The sequence below is a fragment of the Rhinatrema bivittatum genome, chromosome 7, assembly GCF_901001135.1.
Source record: "Rhinatrema bivittatum chromosome 7, aRhiBiv1.1, whole genome shotgun sequence".
Lineage (NCBI taxonomy): Eukaryota > Metazoa > Chordata > Amphibia > Gymnophiona > Rhinatrematidae > Rhinatrema > Rhinatrema bivittatum.
This window is the reverse complement of record NC_042621.1, coordinates 36,123,540-36,137,393: the sequence shown is the minus strand read 5'-3', so window position 1 is coordinate 36,137,393 and position 13,854 is coordinate 36,123,540. Positions and strand designations below refer to the sequence as shown.

The 13,854-nt window shown below is 44.2% G+C and overlaps 1 protein-coding gene across 1 annotated transcript in view; it reads left to right on the top strand.

The window, feature by feature from the left end:
- TAT (tyrosine aminotransferase) overlaps positions 1-13,854 on the top strand; it is a 124,077-nt gene that overhangs the window by 42,839 nt on the left and 67,384 nt on the right. The window contains exon 7 of the mRNA XM_029608248.1: positions 3,411-3,463. Coding sequence (XP_029464108.1) covers positions 3,411-3,463 — 53 coding nt within the window. The remainder of the gene's footprint in view (positions 1-3,410; positions 3,464-13,854) is intronic.

The following is a 13,854-nucleotide window of genomic DNA, read 5'->3' as shown; positions in this document are numbered from 1 at the left end:
CCCACAGTCTGGAATGATCCTGGTACGTACAGGGAAAAGAAAATTATTCCTTACCTGCTAATTTTCGTTCTTGTAGTACCATGGTTCATTCCAGACCCCTCCCTGGTTTTGGGGGTTCTTTGTGGGCCATCCCTGCTTTCCTGTCTTCACAATATTTTCACTCTGTATCTCTAGTTATTGCGAGCGGTGTCTTTGAACACAGTGCTGTTTGCAAGTTCTCAGTTACAGTTTTTTGAGTACAAGTTAGTTGCTGTCACTTACAGCTGTTATTTTTTCTCTATATTTTTGAGATTAATTGATTCCTCTGGTTCTGTCTCTTCTCATCTTGGCTTTGCTAGTCCAGTTACTGAGGATTGAGGCGAGGGAGGCGTGGTTCTAACTCCATCTGCTGGACAGGGAACATAACCCACAGTCTGGAATGATCCATGGTACTACAGGAATGAAAATTAGCAGGTAAGGAATAATTTTCTTATTCTGCTTGCTTGCTGCCTGCCTTGACTTCGAACCGTCCTTTGGATTCTGTTTTGCTCACTGCCTGCCTGGACCCCAGACTGCTTGTGTTGGCCTGTGCCCAGAGACCTGCCTGCTGGCCATCTGCACCAAGGACTCAACCTGCGGGAACGATGGTTGGTTTAGATGAAGCCTCTCTTGGTCCCTCTTCCTGGAACCTCTGCCCGTGGTCAAGCTCACCATGTGTACTTCTTGCTGCCTCTCCACACAGGGTTCCATAATCACCACCACCAGTCCGAAAGGGCTTCCTGAGCGGCTGGAGGGCCACCCACCTATCCTTAGAAACATAGAAATGACGGCAGAAGAAGACCAACCGGTCCATCCAGTCTGCCCAGCAAGCTTCACACATTTGTTCTCATACTTAACTGTTTCTCTTGGCTCTTAGTAACCTTATGTTCTAATTCCCTTTTCACCCCCACCATTAATGTAGAGAGCAGTGCTGGAGCTGCTTCCAAGTGAAATATTAAGTTTGATTAGTTGGGTAAGCGGCAGCATAGCTCTCTGCCATGAAGCAGAGGGCAATGCTGGAAATGTGTGAAGTATCAGTTTTTCTTTTCCCCTGTCATTGAAGCAAGGAGTCATGCCGGACATGCACCGAAAGTGAAGAATGCCTTGAAAGTCACATTAACTATCATCAAATATTGAAAAGCCTAATAATTGGTAATACCTATAAGCCCATGAACCCATCCCTGTTTTTTTTTCTTTTTTTCTTTTCTTTTTTTAATTGGGAGATGGATGCCCTTCATCCTTCTACTCTGTGAAGGTGGACACCTACCACCGGCCACTGGCATCCCGCTCCGTTAATGCCTCTGTGGCTACTGCCGCTCCATGCAGTGTTTTACTACCTGCTCTTTATATGCGTCCTCTAGAACTGATGGATCCCATCCCTGGGTTTTTTTATTATTTATTTAATTGGGAGATGACAGCCCTCCATCCTTCCGCTCCGTGAAGGTGGACACCTACCACTGGCCACTGGCATCCCGCTCCGTGAATGCCTCTGTGGCTACTGCCGCTCTGTGCAGTATTTTACTACCTGCTCTTTATATGGACACCTACCACTGGCCACTGGCATCCCGCTCCGTGAATGCCTCTGTGGCTACTGCCGCTCCGTGCAGTATTTTACTACCTGCTCTTTATATGTGTCCTCTAGACCTGATGGATCCCATCCCTGTTTTGTTTTTTGTTTTTGTTTTTTATTTAATTGGGAGATGACAGCCCTACATCCTTCCGCTCCATGAAGGTGGACACCTACCACTGGCCACTGGCATCCCGCTCCGTGAATGCCTCTGTGGCTACTGCCGCTCCGTGCAGTATTTTACTACCTGCTCTTTATATGCGTCCTCTGGACCTGATGGATCCACAATATTTATCCCATGCCCCTTTGAAGTGCTTCACAGTTTTGGACTTCACCACTTCCTCTGGAAGGGCATTCCAGGCATCCACCACTCTCTCCGTGAAGAAATTCTTCCTGACATTGGTTCTTAGTCTTCCTCCTTGGAGCCTCAGCTCGTGACCTCTGGTTCTGCTGATTTTTTTCTGTTGGAAAAGGTTTGTCATTGTCTTTGGATCGTTAAAGTTTTTCAAGTATCTGAAAGTTTGAATCATATCACCCCTGCTCCTCCTTTCCTCCAGGGTGTACATATTTAGATTCTTCAATCTCTCCTCGTATGTCAACCGATGAAGACCCTCCACCTTCCTGGTCGCCCTTCTCTGTACCGCCTCCAACTTGTCCTTGTCTCTTTGTAGATACGGTCTCCAGAACTGAACACAGTACTCCAGGTGAGGCCTCACCAAGGACCTGTACAAGGGGATTATCACTTCCCTTTTCTTACTCGATATTCCTCTCTCTATGCATCCCAGCATTCTTCTGGCTTTTGCAATCGCCTTGTCGCATTGTTTCGCCGACTTCATATCATTAGACACTATCACCCCAAGGTCTCTCTCCTGCTCCGTGCACATCAGCCTTTCCCCCCCCATCGAATACAGTTCATTCGGATTTCCACTCCCCAAATGCATGACTTTGCACTTCTTGGCATTGAATTTCAGCTGCCATATCTTCGACCACTCTTCCAGCTTCCTTAAATCCCGTCTCATTCTCTCCACTCCTTCCGGCGTGTCCACTCTGTTGCAGATCTTAGTGTCGTCCGCAAAAAGACAAACCTTACCTTCTATCCCGTCCGCAATGTCGCTCACAAAGATATTGAACAGGACCGGTCCCAACACCGATCCTTGCGGTACACCACTTAAAACCGCTCTCTCTTCAGAGAAAGTTCCATTTACCATCACGCATTGTCTTCTGTCCGTCAACCAGTTTGCAATCCAGGTCACCACTTCGGCACTCACTCCCAAGCTTTTTGTTTTATTCACCAGTCTCCTGTGCGGAACCGTATCCTTATAACATATATATAGAAACAAGCTATGCCCTTATAACAAATATATACAAATAAGCCTCACCCTTATAAGGTAACAGGGTAATTTTCAAAGGAAAATGTTAATATAAATGTAACATGCTATTGTAGCAATTCTCCAAAGCCCATTTACTTCCTATTCACAATTCAATAGCATAGATTGTAGTAATTTTCAAAAGTCTTTGAATTGTCCATATGTTTTACCCGCATTAATTGCACTTAACACAGGTAAATGGGCTTATGAAAACTGCTATGATAGTATGTTACATTTTCCTCTGAAAATTACCTCTAGGAGCATATTCTGTTATCCCAGTAAGGAAGAATGGTTATCCCCTACCCTTATAACCTAAGAGCACATATTTGATACCCTGGGGAAATGTTCCTATCTTATACCTGCATGCATGTGTATGTTGGTGCACAGGAGAACAAACTTTACATGGAATATCTGAGGTCTGGATTTCTGACGGAGCATATTTACTTTGGTTGTTGCAGTGGCTTCAAGGCAGTGTGTTCCTATCCTGGCAGATGAGATTTATGGGGACATGGTAAGTGCCTGCTAAAATCTAGTGACATCACTTTGTTGAGTAAACAGGCAAGGCAGCTTAGGAAGATCAGTGAATGCTTAAAAAAATATTTATTTAGGAAGATTTCAGGAGCAACTAAAGCACAACTTGGACCTTATAATCAAAGAGACACAAAAATAGTTTCACTTCATAGCATAACAAGAGAAAACTGTTTCACCGTGGGCTCTGCTTTTTGCTTGTAATCCTTGAATCCCATCTGGGTGGAGGATGCTCTGGGCCTCTGGCCTTTCTTTTTTTTTTTTTTACCACTTTCTCTACCTTCAGATACCTCAGGATTTTAACAGGTGAGAAAATGAGCAGGACTGACTCTTTAGCCAGGAAGTCTTTTTTTTTCCCTATGGGTTTCCTAGCGGATGCTTTTAACGTGGCACCTGAATTCTCTCAGCGCCTCCAGACTCTCAGGGAGTCATGTGGCTTGGAGTCCTCTCCAAGGAGCGAGCGAGTGCCTCTCTTGCAGGGAGTTGAGCAGCAATCTCCTTCAATATCTCCTATGTTTTTATTGTGTACGGTATTTTTTTTTTGCAAACCGCGACGATGTGTGGAGCAGCGGTATTAAAAAAACAAAAACAAAACCTTTTTAAATGAATAAAATAAATACATCTATCTACATTTGTCCCCCACTTTTTTTTTCAGGGCAGACACAAAGTAGCTTCTGAAATTGTCAAGCTGCCCAGGGTGTCCCCTAATTAGGGAAGTGCCTTCACTTGGTCACAGCTAGTTACTAGGTGAAGGCGGAGGCATTTAGCACCAGGACTGCAGGGGCCAGTCCTTCAGCTTCTACCTAACCACCTGGATAGCATTGCAGCTGCCTGTCAGTGCCAGAGTTTTCTATAGCAGCTTTGCAGCTCCTGGATGCTTCGTGGAAAGCTGAGTTGGGATTAGAGGAAAGGCCGTAATCCAGCGTAGCAGACTTGCACCATGTTACAAACAGTTAAAACAGGAATGGGAGTCTAAAGATAATGTATAAATGTTTACTTTCTTTATCTCTGCTTTTCTGGAAGAAACAGTCTGAAAAATATCGCACACCACCACCCCCCCACCCCCCCACACACACATATCTGACCAAATAAATTAAAGTCTATTGCCCAACAAGGAACTTTCACTCACGTTAACAAGAGCAGTTTACCGCCCGATCCCTCAAAACAATCCAGCTGGAAAAAGATAGCTGCAGAGCCTTCATAGGTGCAGCACCAGATCTATGGAATACATTCCCCCCATTCCTGTAGGAATCAATGAATTGTTTACCCAACAAACTGATGCCCTCTAAAAATCCATCTTCCTGTTCACAATGAAACTGAAATACTCATAAGCAAGAAAGCAGAGAGACTAGAGAAATTAACCTATGGAAAAATTTTGATAAATGTATATACTATTTATTTATTTGTTTGTTTAAAAGTCTTCTAATCCACAAAATAATATCTTGTCCAATGTGTAATATAACAAAACACACATAATATAAACAACACAATATTGACTAGGAGTAGAGGAACATAAGAACATAAGAAATTGCCAGGCTGGGTCAGACCAAGGGTCCATCAAGCCCAGCATCCTGTTTCCAACAGAGGCCAAACCAGTAGGGATGTGAATCGTTTTCCATATCGTCTTAACGATAGAAATCGTGTGGCAGGGCAAGAAAATCGTCTTAGGCACGATTTTTTAGTTAAAAAATCGTTAAAAATCGTTTTTTCCGATTAGTGCGCACTAACTCGAGTTAGTGCGCACTAACGGGAGTTAGTGCGCACTAACTGGGAGTTAGTGCGCACTAACTGAAAATGATACAATTTGACACTTTTCAGGTCAGTTAAGGTCAGTTTAGGAATGAATATGTATTCCTATTGGCTGCCCTCTTATTTATTCATGTTACCAAGTTTCCTACTGACAGTATATGGGGGATGGGAAATGGAAACAGCTGGTAGCTTGACAAAACAAGTAATGTGATCAGTCAATGTGACTAGAACTTGTGCCCTAACCCTGATACCAGGGGTATTGTGATCTTCCTGCACACAGTGCCCTATCCCTATTAATACCAGGAGTGTTGTGATCTTCCTGCACACAGTGCCCTATCCCTAATACCAGGGGTGTTGTGATCTTCCTGCACACAGTGCCCTATTCCTGATACTGGGGGTGTTGTGATCTTCCTGCACACAGTGCCCTATTCCTGATACCGGGGGTGTTGTGATCTTCTTGCACACATCCCGGTATCAGGGATAGGGCACTGCATGCAGGAAGATCACAACACTCCTGGTATTAATAGGGATAGGGCACTGCATGCAGGAAGATCACAACACTCCTGGTATTAATAGGGATAGGGCACTGCATGCAGGAAGATCACAACACCCCTGGTATCAGGGATAGGGCACTGTGTGCAGGAAGATCACAATACCCCGGAGGAGTGAGGGTCAGGCAGCTCCCCCTGACTGTGAAGCCAGCCTCTCACTAGTAATGCAGGGAGGGAGCTGTCTCAGACTTCACCATCCTCCCCCCCCCCTCACCCACACACCATTCACTAGCTGGGACATGGGGGAAGTCAGGAGTGAGGGTCAGGCAGCTCCCCCCTGTCTGTGAAGCCAGCCTCTCACTAGTAATGCAGGGAGGGAGCTGTCTCAGACTTCACCATCCTCCCCCCCCCCTCACCCACACACCATTCACTAGCTGGGACATGGGGGAAGTCAGGAGTGAGGGTCAGGCAGCTCCCCCCTGTCTGTGAAGCCAGCCTCTCACTAGTAATGCAGGGAGGGAGCTGTCTCAGACTTCACCATCCTCCCCCCCCCCTCACCCACACACCATTCACTAGCTGGGACATGGGGGAAGTCAGGAGTGAGGGTCAGGCAGCTCCCCCCTGTCTGTGAAGCCAGCCTCTCACTAGTAATGCAGGGAGGGAGCTGTCTCAGACTTCACCATCCTCCCCCCCCCCCCCCTCACCCACACACCATTCACTAGCTGGGACATGGGGGAAGTCAGGAGTGAGGGTCAGGCAGCTCCCCCCTGTCTGTGAAGCCAGCCTCTCACTAGTAATGCAGGGAGGGAGCTGTCTCAGACTTCACCATCCTCCCCCCCCCCCCTCACCCACACACCATTCACTAGCTGGGACATGGGGGAAGTCAGGAGTGAGGGTCAGGCAGCTCCCCCCTGTCTGTGAAGCCAGCCTCTCACTAGTAATGCAGGGAGGGAGCTGTCTCAGACTTCACCATCCTCCCCCCCCCCCTCACCCACACACCATTCACTAGCTGGGACATGGGGGAAGTCAGGAGTGAGGGTCAGGCAGCTCCCCCCTGTCTGTGAAGCCAGCCTCTCACTAGTAATGCAGGGAGGGAGCTGTCTCAGACTGGTATCAGGGTTAGGGCACTGTGTGCAGGAAGATCACAACACTCCTGGTATTAATAGGGATAGGGCACTGTAAGAGATGACTGTAGTAGATTGAATAAAGATCTGATGTTTCTGCTCTCCTCACACCAAACAAAAACAACACACAAGCAGAGAAGCCCTTCTTACAAAGCTGAGCTAGTGAGTTAAGTAGGAGGAAAAGTAAACATACTGGTGCCAGTGTGGCTACTTAAAAAATACACTTACCAACAATCAATTACATATATTTGAACTGTGTACAGTTCCAGCCAGGACCACCTTTCTAAAATGCACAGTGATTGGCAAATTCAACATGCACTAGCATTTCAGGTGCCTGCTAACAAAAATAATAAACAAACAAGTTCTAGTCAGGTGAGTGCTGATCATTACATTACTTTTTTTGTCAAGCTTCCAACTGTTTCCATTTCACATCCCCCCAACCATATTGGTAACATCAATAGATAAGAGCACAGCCAGCCAATAGGAATACATACATACATATTCATTCCTAAGTGACCTTTACTGACCTGGGAAGTGTGAACACTTTGTTTCATTTTCTGTTGGTGTTCGTTAGTTTCCAGTTCCATTTCCCATCCCCCCAACCATCACCTCAGTGGTAACCTTGGTAACATCAATAGATAAGAGGGCAGCCAGCCAATAGGAACACATATTCATTCCTAACTGACCTTCAGTGACCTGGAAAGTGTTTATTTGTATCATTTTCAGTTAGTGCGCACTAAATCGAGTTAGTGCGCACTAACTCGAGTTAGTGCACACTAACACGATTTAACGATTTTTAACGATAAATCGTTAGAATTTCTATTGTATCGTGTTCTATAACGATTTAAGACGATATAAACATTATCGGACGATAATTTTAATCGTTGAAAAACGATTCACATCCCTACATGAAACATATTAAGAATCAAATCTTTTTCCAAGGGAAAGGAAGGTGTAGAACTAGAGCTTTTGATGTGAAACTGCAAAAGGGAAGACTCTGGAGCTGTATCAGAAAATATTCTTCATGGAAGAGTGGGGGATGCCTGGAATGCTCTCCCAAAATTGGTGGCAGAGACAAGAATGGTTACAGAATTCAAAAGGGCATTGAATTGGCACAAAGGCACCCTAATGGCTAGAGGATAGAAATGAAGAAACAGGGTAACATTTTTGCATGGTGGTAACCTGCACAGAGTGGCAATTACAACCCTCAACAGAAGGCAAGGATGTAACTTGCACAGAATGGCAGTTACAACCTACACACCTTGCTGAGCAGACTGGTTGGGCCATTTTGGTCTTATCTGCCATTATTTGCTGTTACTCACCAATGGGCATTTCTCTGCCCTTGCCCAGGATTCCTTAGCCTCATTTTCAGTCATTTTCCTTTTCAGATGTAGCCAGAGATCTGAGTGATTCTCACATGCTCCTACATGTATCTGTTATCTGCATCTCTCCAGGTTTTCTCCTGTATGATATCAGTAAACTCTGTTCCTATCTCCCCATTTAAGTCTGACGATTGTTAATTAATTATTTTTTTTTTTGCCCAAATTATTATAAAAGTCTTCCAGCTGAGCTTTTCATCTCTTTAGTACAACTGCTCCAACGCATGTCTTCTCTTCTAGTTATCTTGCTCTTTCTCTGCTTCTCTCTTCCTTTTTACCCTTCATTAATTACTAATGGGCCAATTTCCAAAAGTTGTTGAGCTGCAAAATTAACCAGCTACCTTTAACCAATCATTTTTAGGACATTTTTAGAAAGGGAATGGTGAATAGAAAGGGAATGGTGAATAAAACGGAAAATGTCATAATGCCTCTGTATCGCTCCATGGTGAGGCCGCACCTTGAATACTGTGTACAATTCTGGTCACCACATCTCAAAAAAGATATAATTGCAATGGAGAAGGTACAGAGAAGGGCTACCAAAATGATAAGGAGAATGGAACAGCTCCCTTATGAGAAAAGACTAAAGAGGTTAGGACTTTTCAGCTTGGAGAAGAGACGGCTCAGGGGGGATATGATAGAGGTGTTTAAAATCATGAATGGTCTAGAACGGGTAGATGTGAATCGGTTATTTACGCTTTTGGATAATAGAAAGACTAGGGGGCACTCCATGAAATTAGCATGTGGCACATTTAAAACTAATCGGAGAAAGTTCTTTTTCACTCAACGCACAATTAAACTCTGGAATTTGTTGCCAGAGGATGTGGTTAGTGCAGTTAGTGTGGCTGGGTTTAAAAAAGGATTGGATAAGTTCTTGGAGGAGAAGTCCATTACCTGCTATTAATTAAGTTGACTTAGAAATTAGCCACTGCTATTACTAGCAACGGTAACATGGAATAGACTTAGTTTTTGGGTACTTGCCAGGTTCTTATGGCCTGGATTGGCCACTGTTGGAAACAGGATGCTGGACTTGATGGCCCCTTACTCTGACCCCAGTATGGCATGTTCTTATGTTCAGAATTTGACCAGCTAGATTTAGACCTGCTATTTGTGACTGGGGTTGAGAAGCTAAACTTTGCTGGTTAGTGCTGGGAAGTCTTGTTTTACAAATCTATTAGATGTTTTTGAAGGGATTAATAAATGTGTGAACAAGGGTGAGTCGGTTGTTATAGTGTATTTGGATTTTCAAAAGGCGTTTGACAAAGTCCCTCATTAGAGGCTCATCATAAAATTAAAAAATAATTGGATAGGAGGTAATGTCCTATTGTGGATTGGTAACTGGCTATAAGATAAGAAACAGAGAGTAAGACTAAATGGTAATTTCTCTCAATGGAGGAAGGTAAAAATTGTGGAGTGTCCCAGGGATCTGTATTGAGACAGTTGATTTTAATATATTTATAAATGATCTGGAAAAAGGAGTAATGAGCAAGGTTAGCAAATTTGCAGATGACACAAAATTATTCAAAGTAGTTGAGTCACAAACTGATGGTGAGGAAATTGCAAGAGGACCTTGTGAGACTTGGGGGACTGAGCATCTAAATGGAAGATGAAATTTAATGTGGACAAATGCTACATGATACATATAGGGAAGAAGAAGAATCCAAGTTATAGGTATACAATGCTGGGTTAAGTATTAGATGTCACCACCCAGGAAAAGGATTTTGTAGTCACTGTAGGTAATACTTTGAAATCCTCAGCTCAGCGATGGTCAAAAAAAGCAACTAGATGCATAGATATTATACTGCAAGAAACAGAAAATTAAAATGGAAGCTATCATAATGCTTCTGCATTGATCCACTGCACTCACCCCATCTAAAAAAAAGATATAGTAGTACTGGTAAAGATACAAAGAAGAGTGATGAAAATGATAAAGGGGATGGAATGATTTCCCTGTGAAGAAAGCTAAATAGGTTAGGACACTTTAGCTTGGAGAAAAGACAGCTGAGGTGAGATATGATAGAGGTTTATAACATAATGAGTGGAATGAGTAAACGTTAATCAGTTGTTTACACTTTCTAAAAGTACAAAGATCAGGGGACACACAATGAAGTTACTAGATAATACATTTAAAACTAAGACAAAATATTTTTTTATTCAATGCATAATTAAGCTCTGGAATTCGTTACCAGAGGATGTGATGAAAGCTATTAATATAGCTGCATTTAAGAAAGGTTTGGACAAGTTCCTGGAGGAAAAGTCAATTAACCATTATTAAGGTGGAGTTGTAGAAATCCATTGCTTATTCTTGGGATAAGAATCTTGGAATCTATCTTCCCCTTGGGATCCTACCAGGTACTTCTGATCTGGATTGGAAACAGGATTCTGGGCTTGATGGAACTTTGGTCTTACCGAGCAAGGCAGGTCTTATATTCTTAAGGGCAACAAAATGATAAAGGGAATGGAATGGCTCCCTTATGAAGAACAAGTTAATGTTCTTCAGCCTGGAGAAGAGACGGCTGAGAGGAGATAAGATAGAAGTCTATAAAATTATGAGTGTGATGGAATAGGGAACAGTTATTTACCCTTTCCAATAATACTAGGTCTAGGGGATTGTTGTGGGTGTAGACCCTTGGACTGAGGTGAAGTTGGCGCAACCTGCAGGGAGGAGGCCTGCAGGTCTCTACCATTGGCTGGCAGAGCTGGCAGTGGCAGATGCCCAACTGGAGCTTCAACTATACCAGCCCTCATTCTCCTTAGGTTGAGCCCTCAGGTGTTAGAGCCAGCAAGACTTAGGCACGGGCCTCTATTAATGAGGTGGAGATCTGTTGGAATAGTTGAGTCAGAGGCCAGGGTTCGGGGCAGGTGAAGCAGCAGCGTAGTAAGAGATAGACCGAGGACAGGGCAGGTGGCATTCAGGCTTGGTCTAAGGTCAGACAGTGGTTAGTGGCAGGCATAGTTTGGTCATAGACAAGAATTAGGCAGGGGTCAATGGCACGTGAAGTTCAATCATAGTTGAGAATCAAGCAGTGGTCAGTGGCAGGTGGAATTCAGTCGTAGTCGAAATCAAGCAAGAACCAGAGATTCATCCAAGGGAAGACAGGATAGATAGGCAGGCAAGGAGGCAAGGAACAGCACAGGTGGGCAGGAGAAGATACTGAAATACTGAAGACTGACCACAGAACGAAAATGAAGAACTCAGCGAAGATCAGGAACTGCCAAGACAAGACCAAAGATGCAGGAATGAAGACCAGGAACTCAGAATAGCAACTAGCACTACACAGGGTGGTCAACCTATTGTTGAGGCAAGGAAGTGCTGCCAAGGTGGCCTTTTATAGGCCCCTGCTGGTGACATCATCATCGAGTACTGCTGGTGTTTTCCCACCGTGGGCCATTTTAAGAAGAACATCGTCAGGTGCACACACTCCCTAGGAGGTGCCCGATGATGCAGCGACTTTGGAGGCAGGCTGAATGTGGCGGTCAGCCGGGCATCCATGGGAGGCCTGCCCTGGTGTCAGAGGCATCTATTTTGGCTTAGGGCTGGAGGTAAGCATGGCGGTTCGTGGCCCTGCCCTGAGGACTGCCAAATGCAACAGAGACACTTCATGAAGTTAATAGGTTTCATTTTTTAAACTAATCGGAGAAAGTATTTTTTCACTCAGTGCACAATTAAACTGTAGAAATTGTCAGATTATGTGGTGAAAGCAGTTAGCAATCTTGGGTTTAAAACAGTCTAGACAAGTTCCTGGATGAAAAGTCTATAAACCACTATTAGTCATGTAGACTTGGAAAAGCCACTGCTAATCTTGGCTATGAGCAAGAAAGATTGGACCGATTGTTTGGGATCCCACTGGGTACATATGACTTGGATTGGCCACTGTCAGAGACAGGGTGCTGGGTTTGATGGACTTTTGATCAGTCCCAATATGGCATTTCTTATTTCTTATTCGCTTAAAATCAGTTAAGTTTTAAGAATCTAAAGTTAACATTTTTTTGACTGGCTAAATTTATCCACTTTGGGAATTTAGGGTCAGATTTTCTAAACTATTGCGGCTCTGTGAATACGGCAGTACCGGGGGCAGGGGGGAGAAGTGGGGGGGGGGGGGGCCTGTGAAAGCCGGCAGCACCACTGTGAAAGATGGTGCTAATTGGGTGCACTACTGGCAGCGATAATGTGTCCTACCTTTTCGCCGTCAGTGAAGTCGTCGCGGAGTCCACCCTAACGCCGCCCCGACTCCTTCCCTTCCGGTGCAGACTCCGCCCTGACTCCGCCCTGATTTAGCTATCGCACGCGAAAAGCGACTTTTCGCATGCAAAAAGTCTCTTTTCGCGTGCAATCCCTTTAGAAAATGACCCCCTTAGTAAGGTAAGTTTAGACACAATGCAAGGGAAATTTGTAAAAGCATTGTTTAATTGGCTAAATACTTTTCACATTTAAGATTTCAGTGTTCACTTAAGTATAACTGTGCTATCAGAGAAATGCCTTGATTTGTTTTAGCTGTGTGATCTATCAGGCGGTGTTGGGGACTATAGGTGGAACTCTTTCATTCTATAGGCTGCCTATAAATCCCTTTATCAGGATATAGAATAATCCTACACTGCACCCTCTGGTGTGCTTTCCAACTGATCTGACTTTATTTACAAAGGCATTTATAGTATATACAGGCTGCACTCTACAGGAAACAGTCTATGAATATAGTTTTTGACATCTCTACAGAGCAGGAGAACTAAAATCTCCATATTCCTCGCATGGACTATACCAGTCTCCCCTGGCTCCCATAGAAATATGTCAGGGAAATTCCAGTGTTGGGTTGAGTCCTGGTCTCCATGAGATGATTCTCCCTTTTAGGTAGCCAAAGCCCCCTTCTTAGGGTTAACAAGTCACCCCATGCTCCACCTCAGGTGAGAAGAGAATTAATTACTCAGACACCTGGGAGTTGATCCAGGAAGAATCCTCTTGGAGGGAGATTCCCCTTAGAGCTCTGCGTGAACATCCCCAGGAGCGCTAAGTTACCCAGCTAGAAAGCTTGATGGATGCCACCTGTTCCATCCTTGCAGCTTATTTAGCAAACTCCTGTTCAGTCGGTGCATGAGTCTTTTATTCTGCCCTCCAACTTCTGGTCTCCTTTCTTTTCTGTAACACACACTGCCTCTGAATGTACCGGGCACACCCAGATGCATTCTGGGATATATCACTAGAGGTCTCAACAAAGGGGTTCAGTTGGCCATTGCATGTTGCCCAGAGGCTACTTAATTGTATCCAGAGTTTTGTACTTGCTCTCCTGTCTCATACTACCTTCCTTCTTGCCCTCTGTGCTTCATATCTCATTTTCTCCTTATGAAGCTTCCTTATGATTTTATGTCTCCTTTTTCCTGACCTCCACTTCTCAGGAACAAACTCTCCCTCTCAATATTCCACACTCCCCTACTCTATCCATCTTCTGCTCCTGCATGAAGAAATTAGCCTTCCTGTAATCTCCTCAGACAAAATCTTCCACATGCTACTATATACTTTTGACATGCTATTCCTGTAAATGTCTTGTGAAATGCCTTGTTGAGGGCGCTCATAAAATGCAGTAGAGTCGGGTTGAAAAATAATGGCTGGTTATTTGCAGCATTCTTTTTTTTTTTATTTAT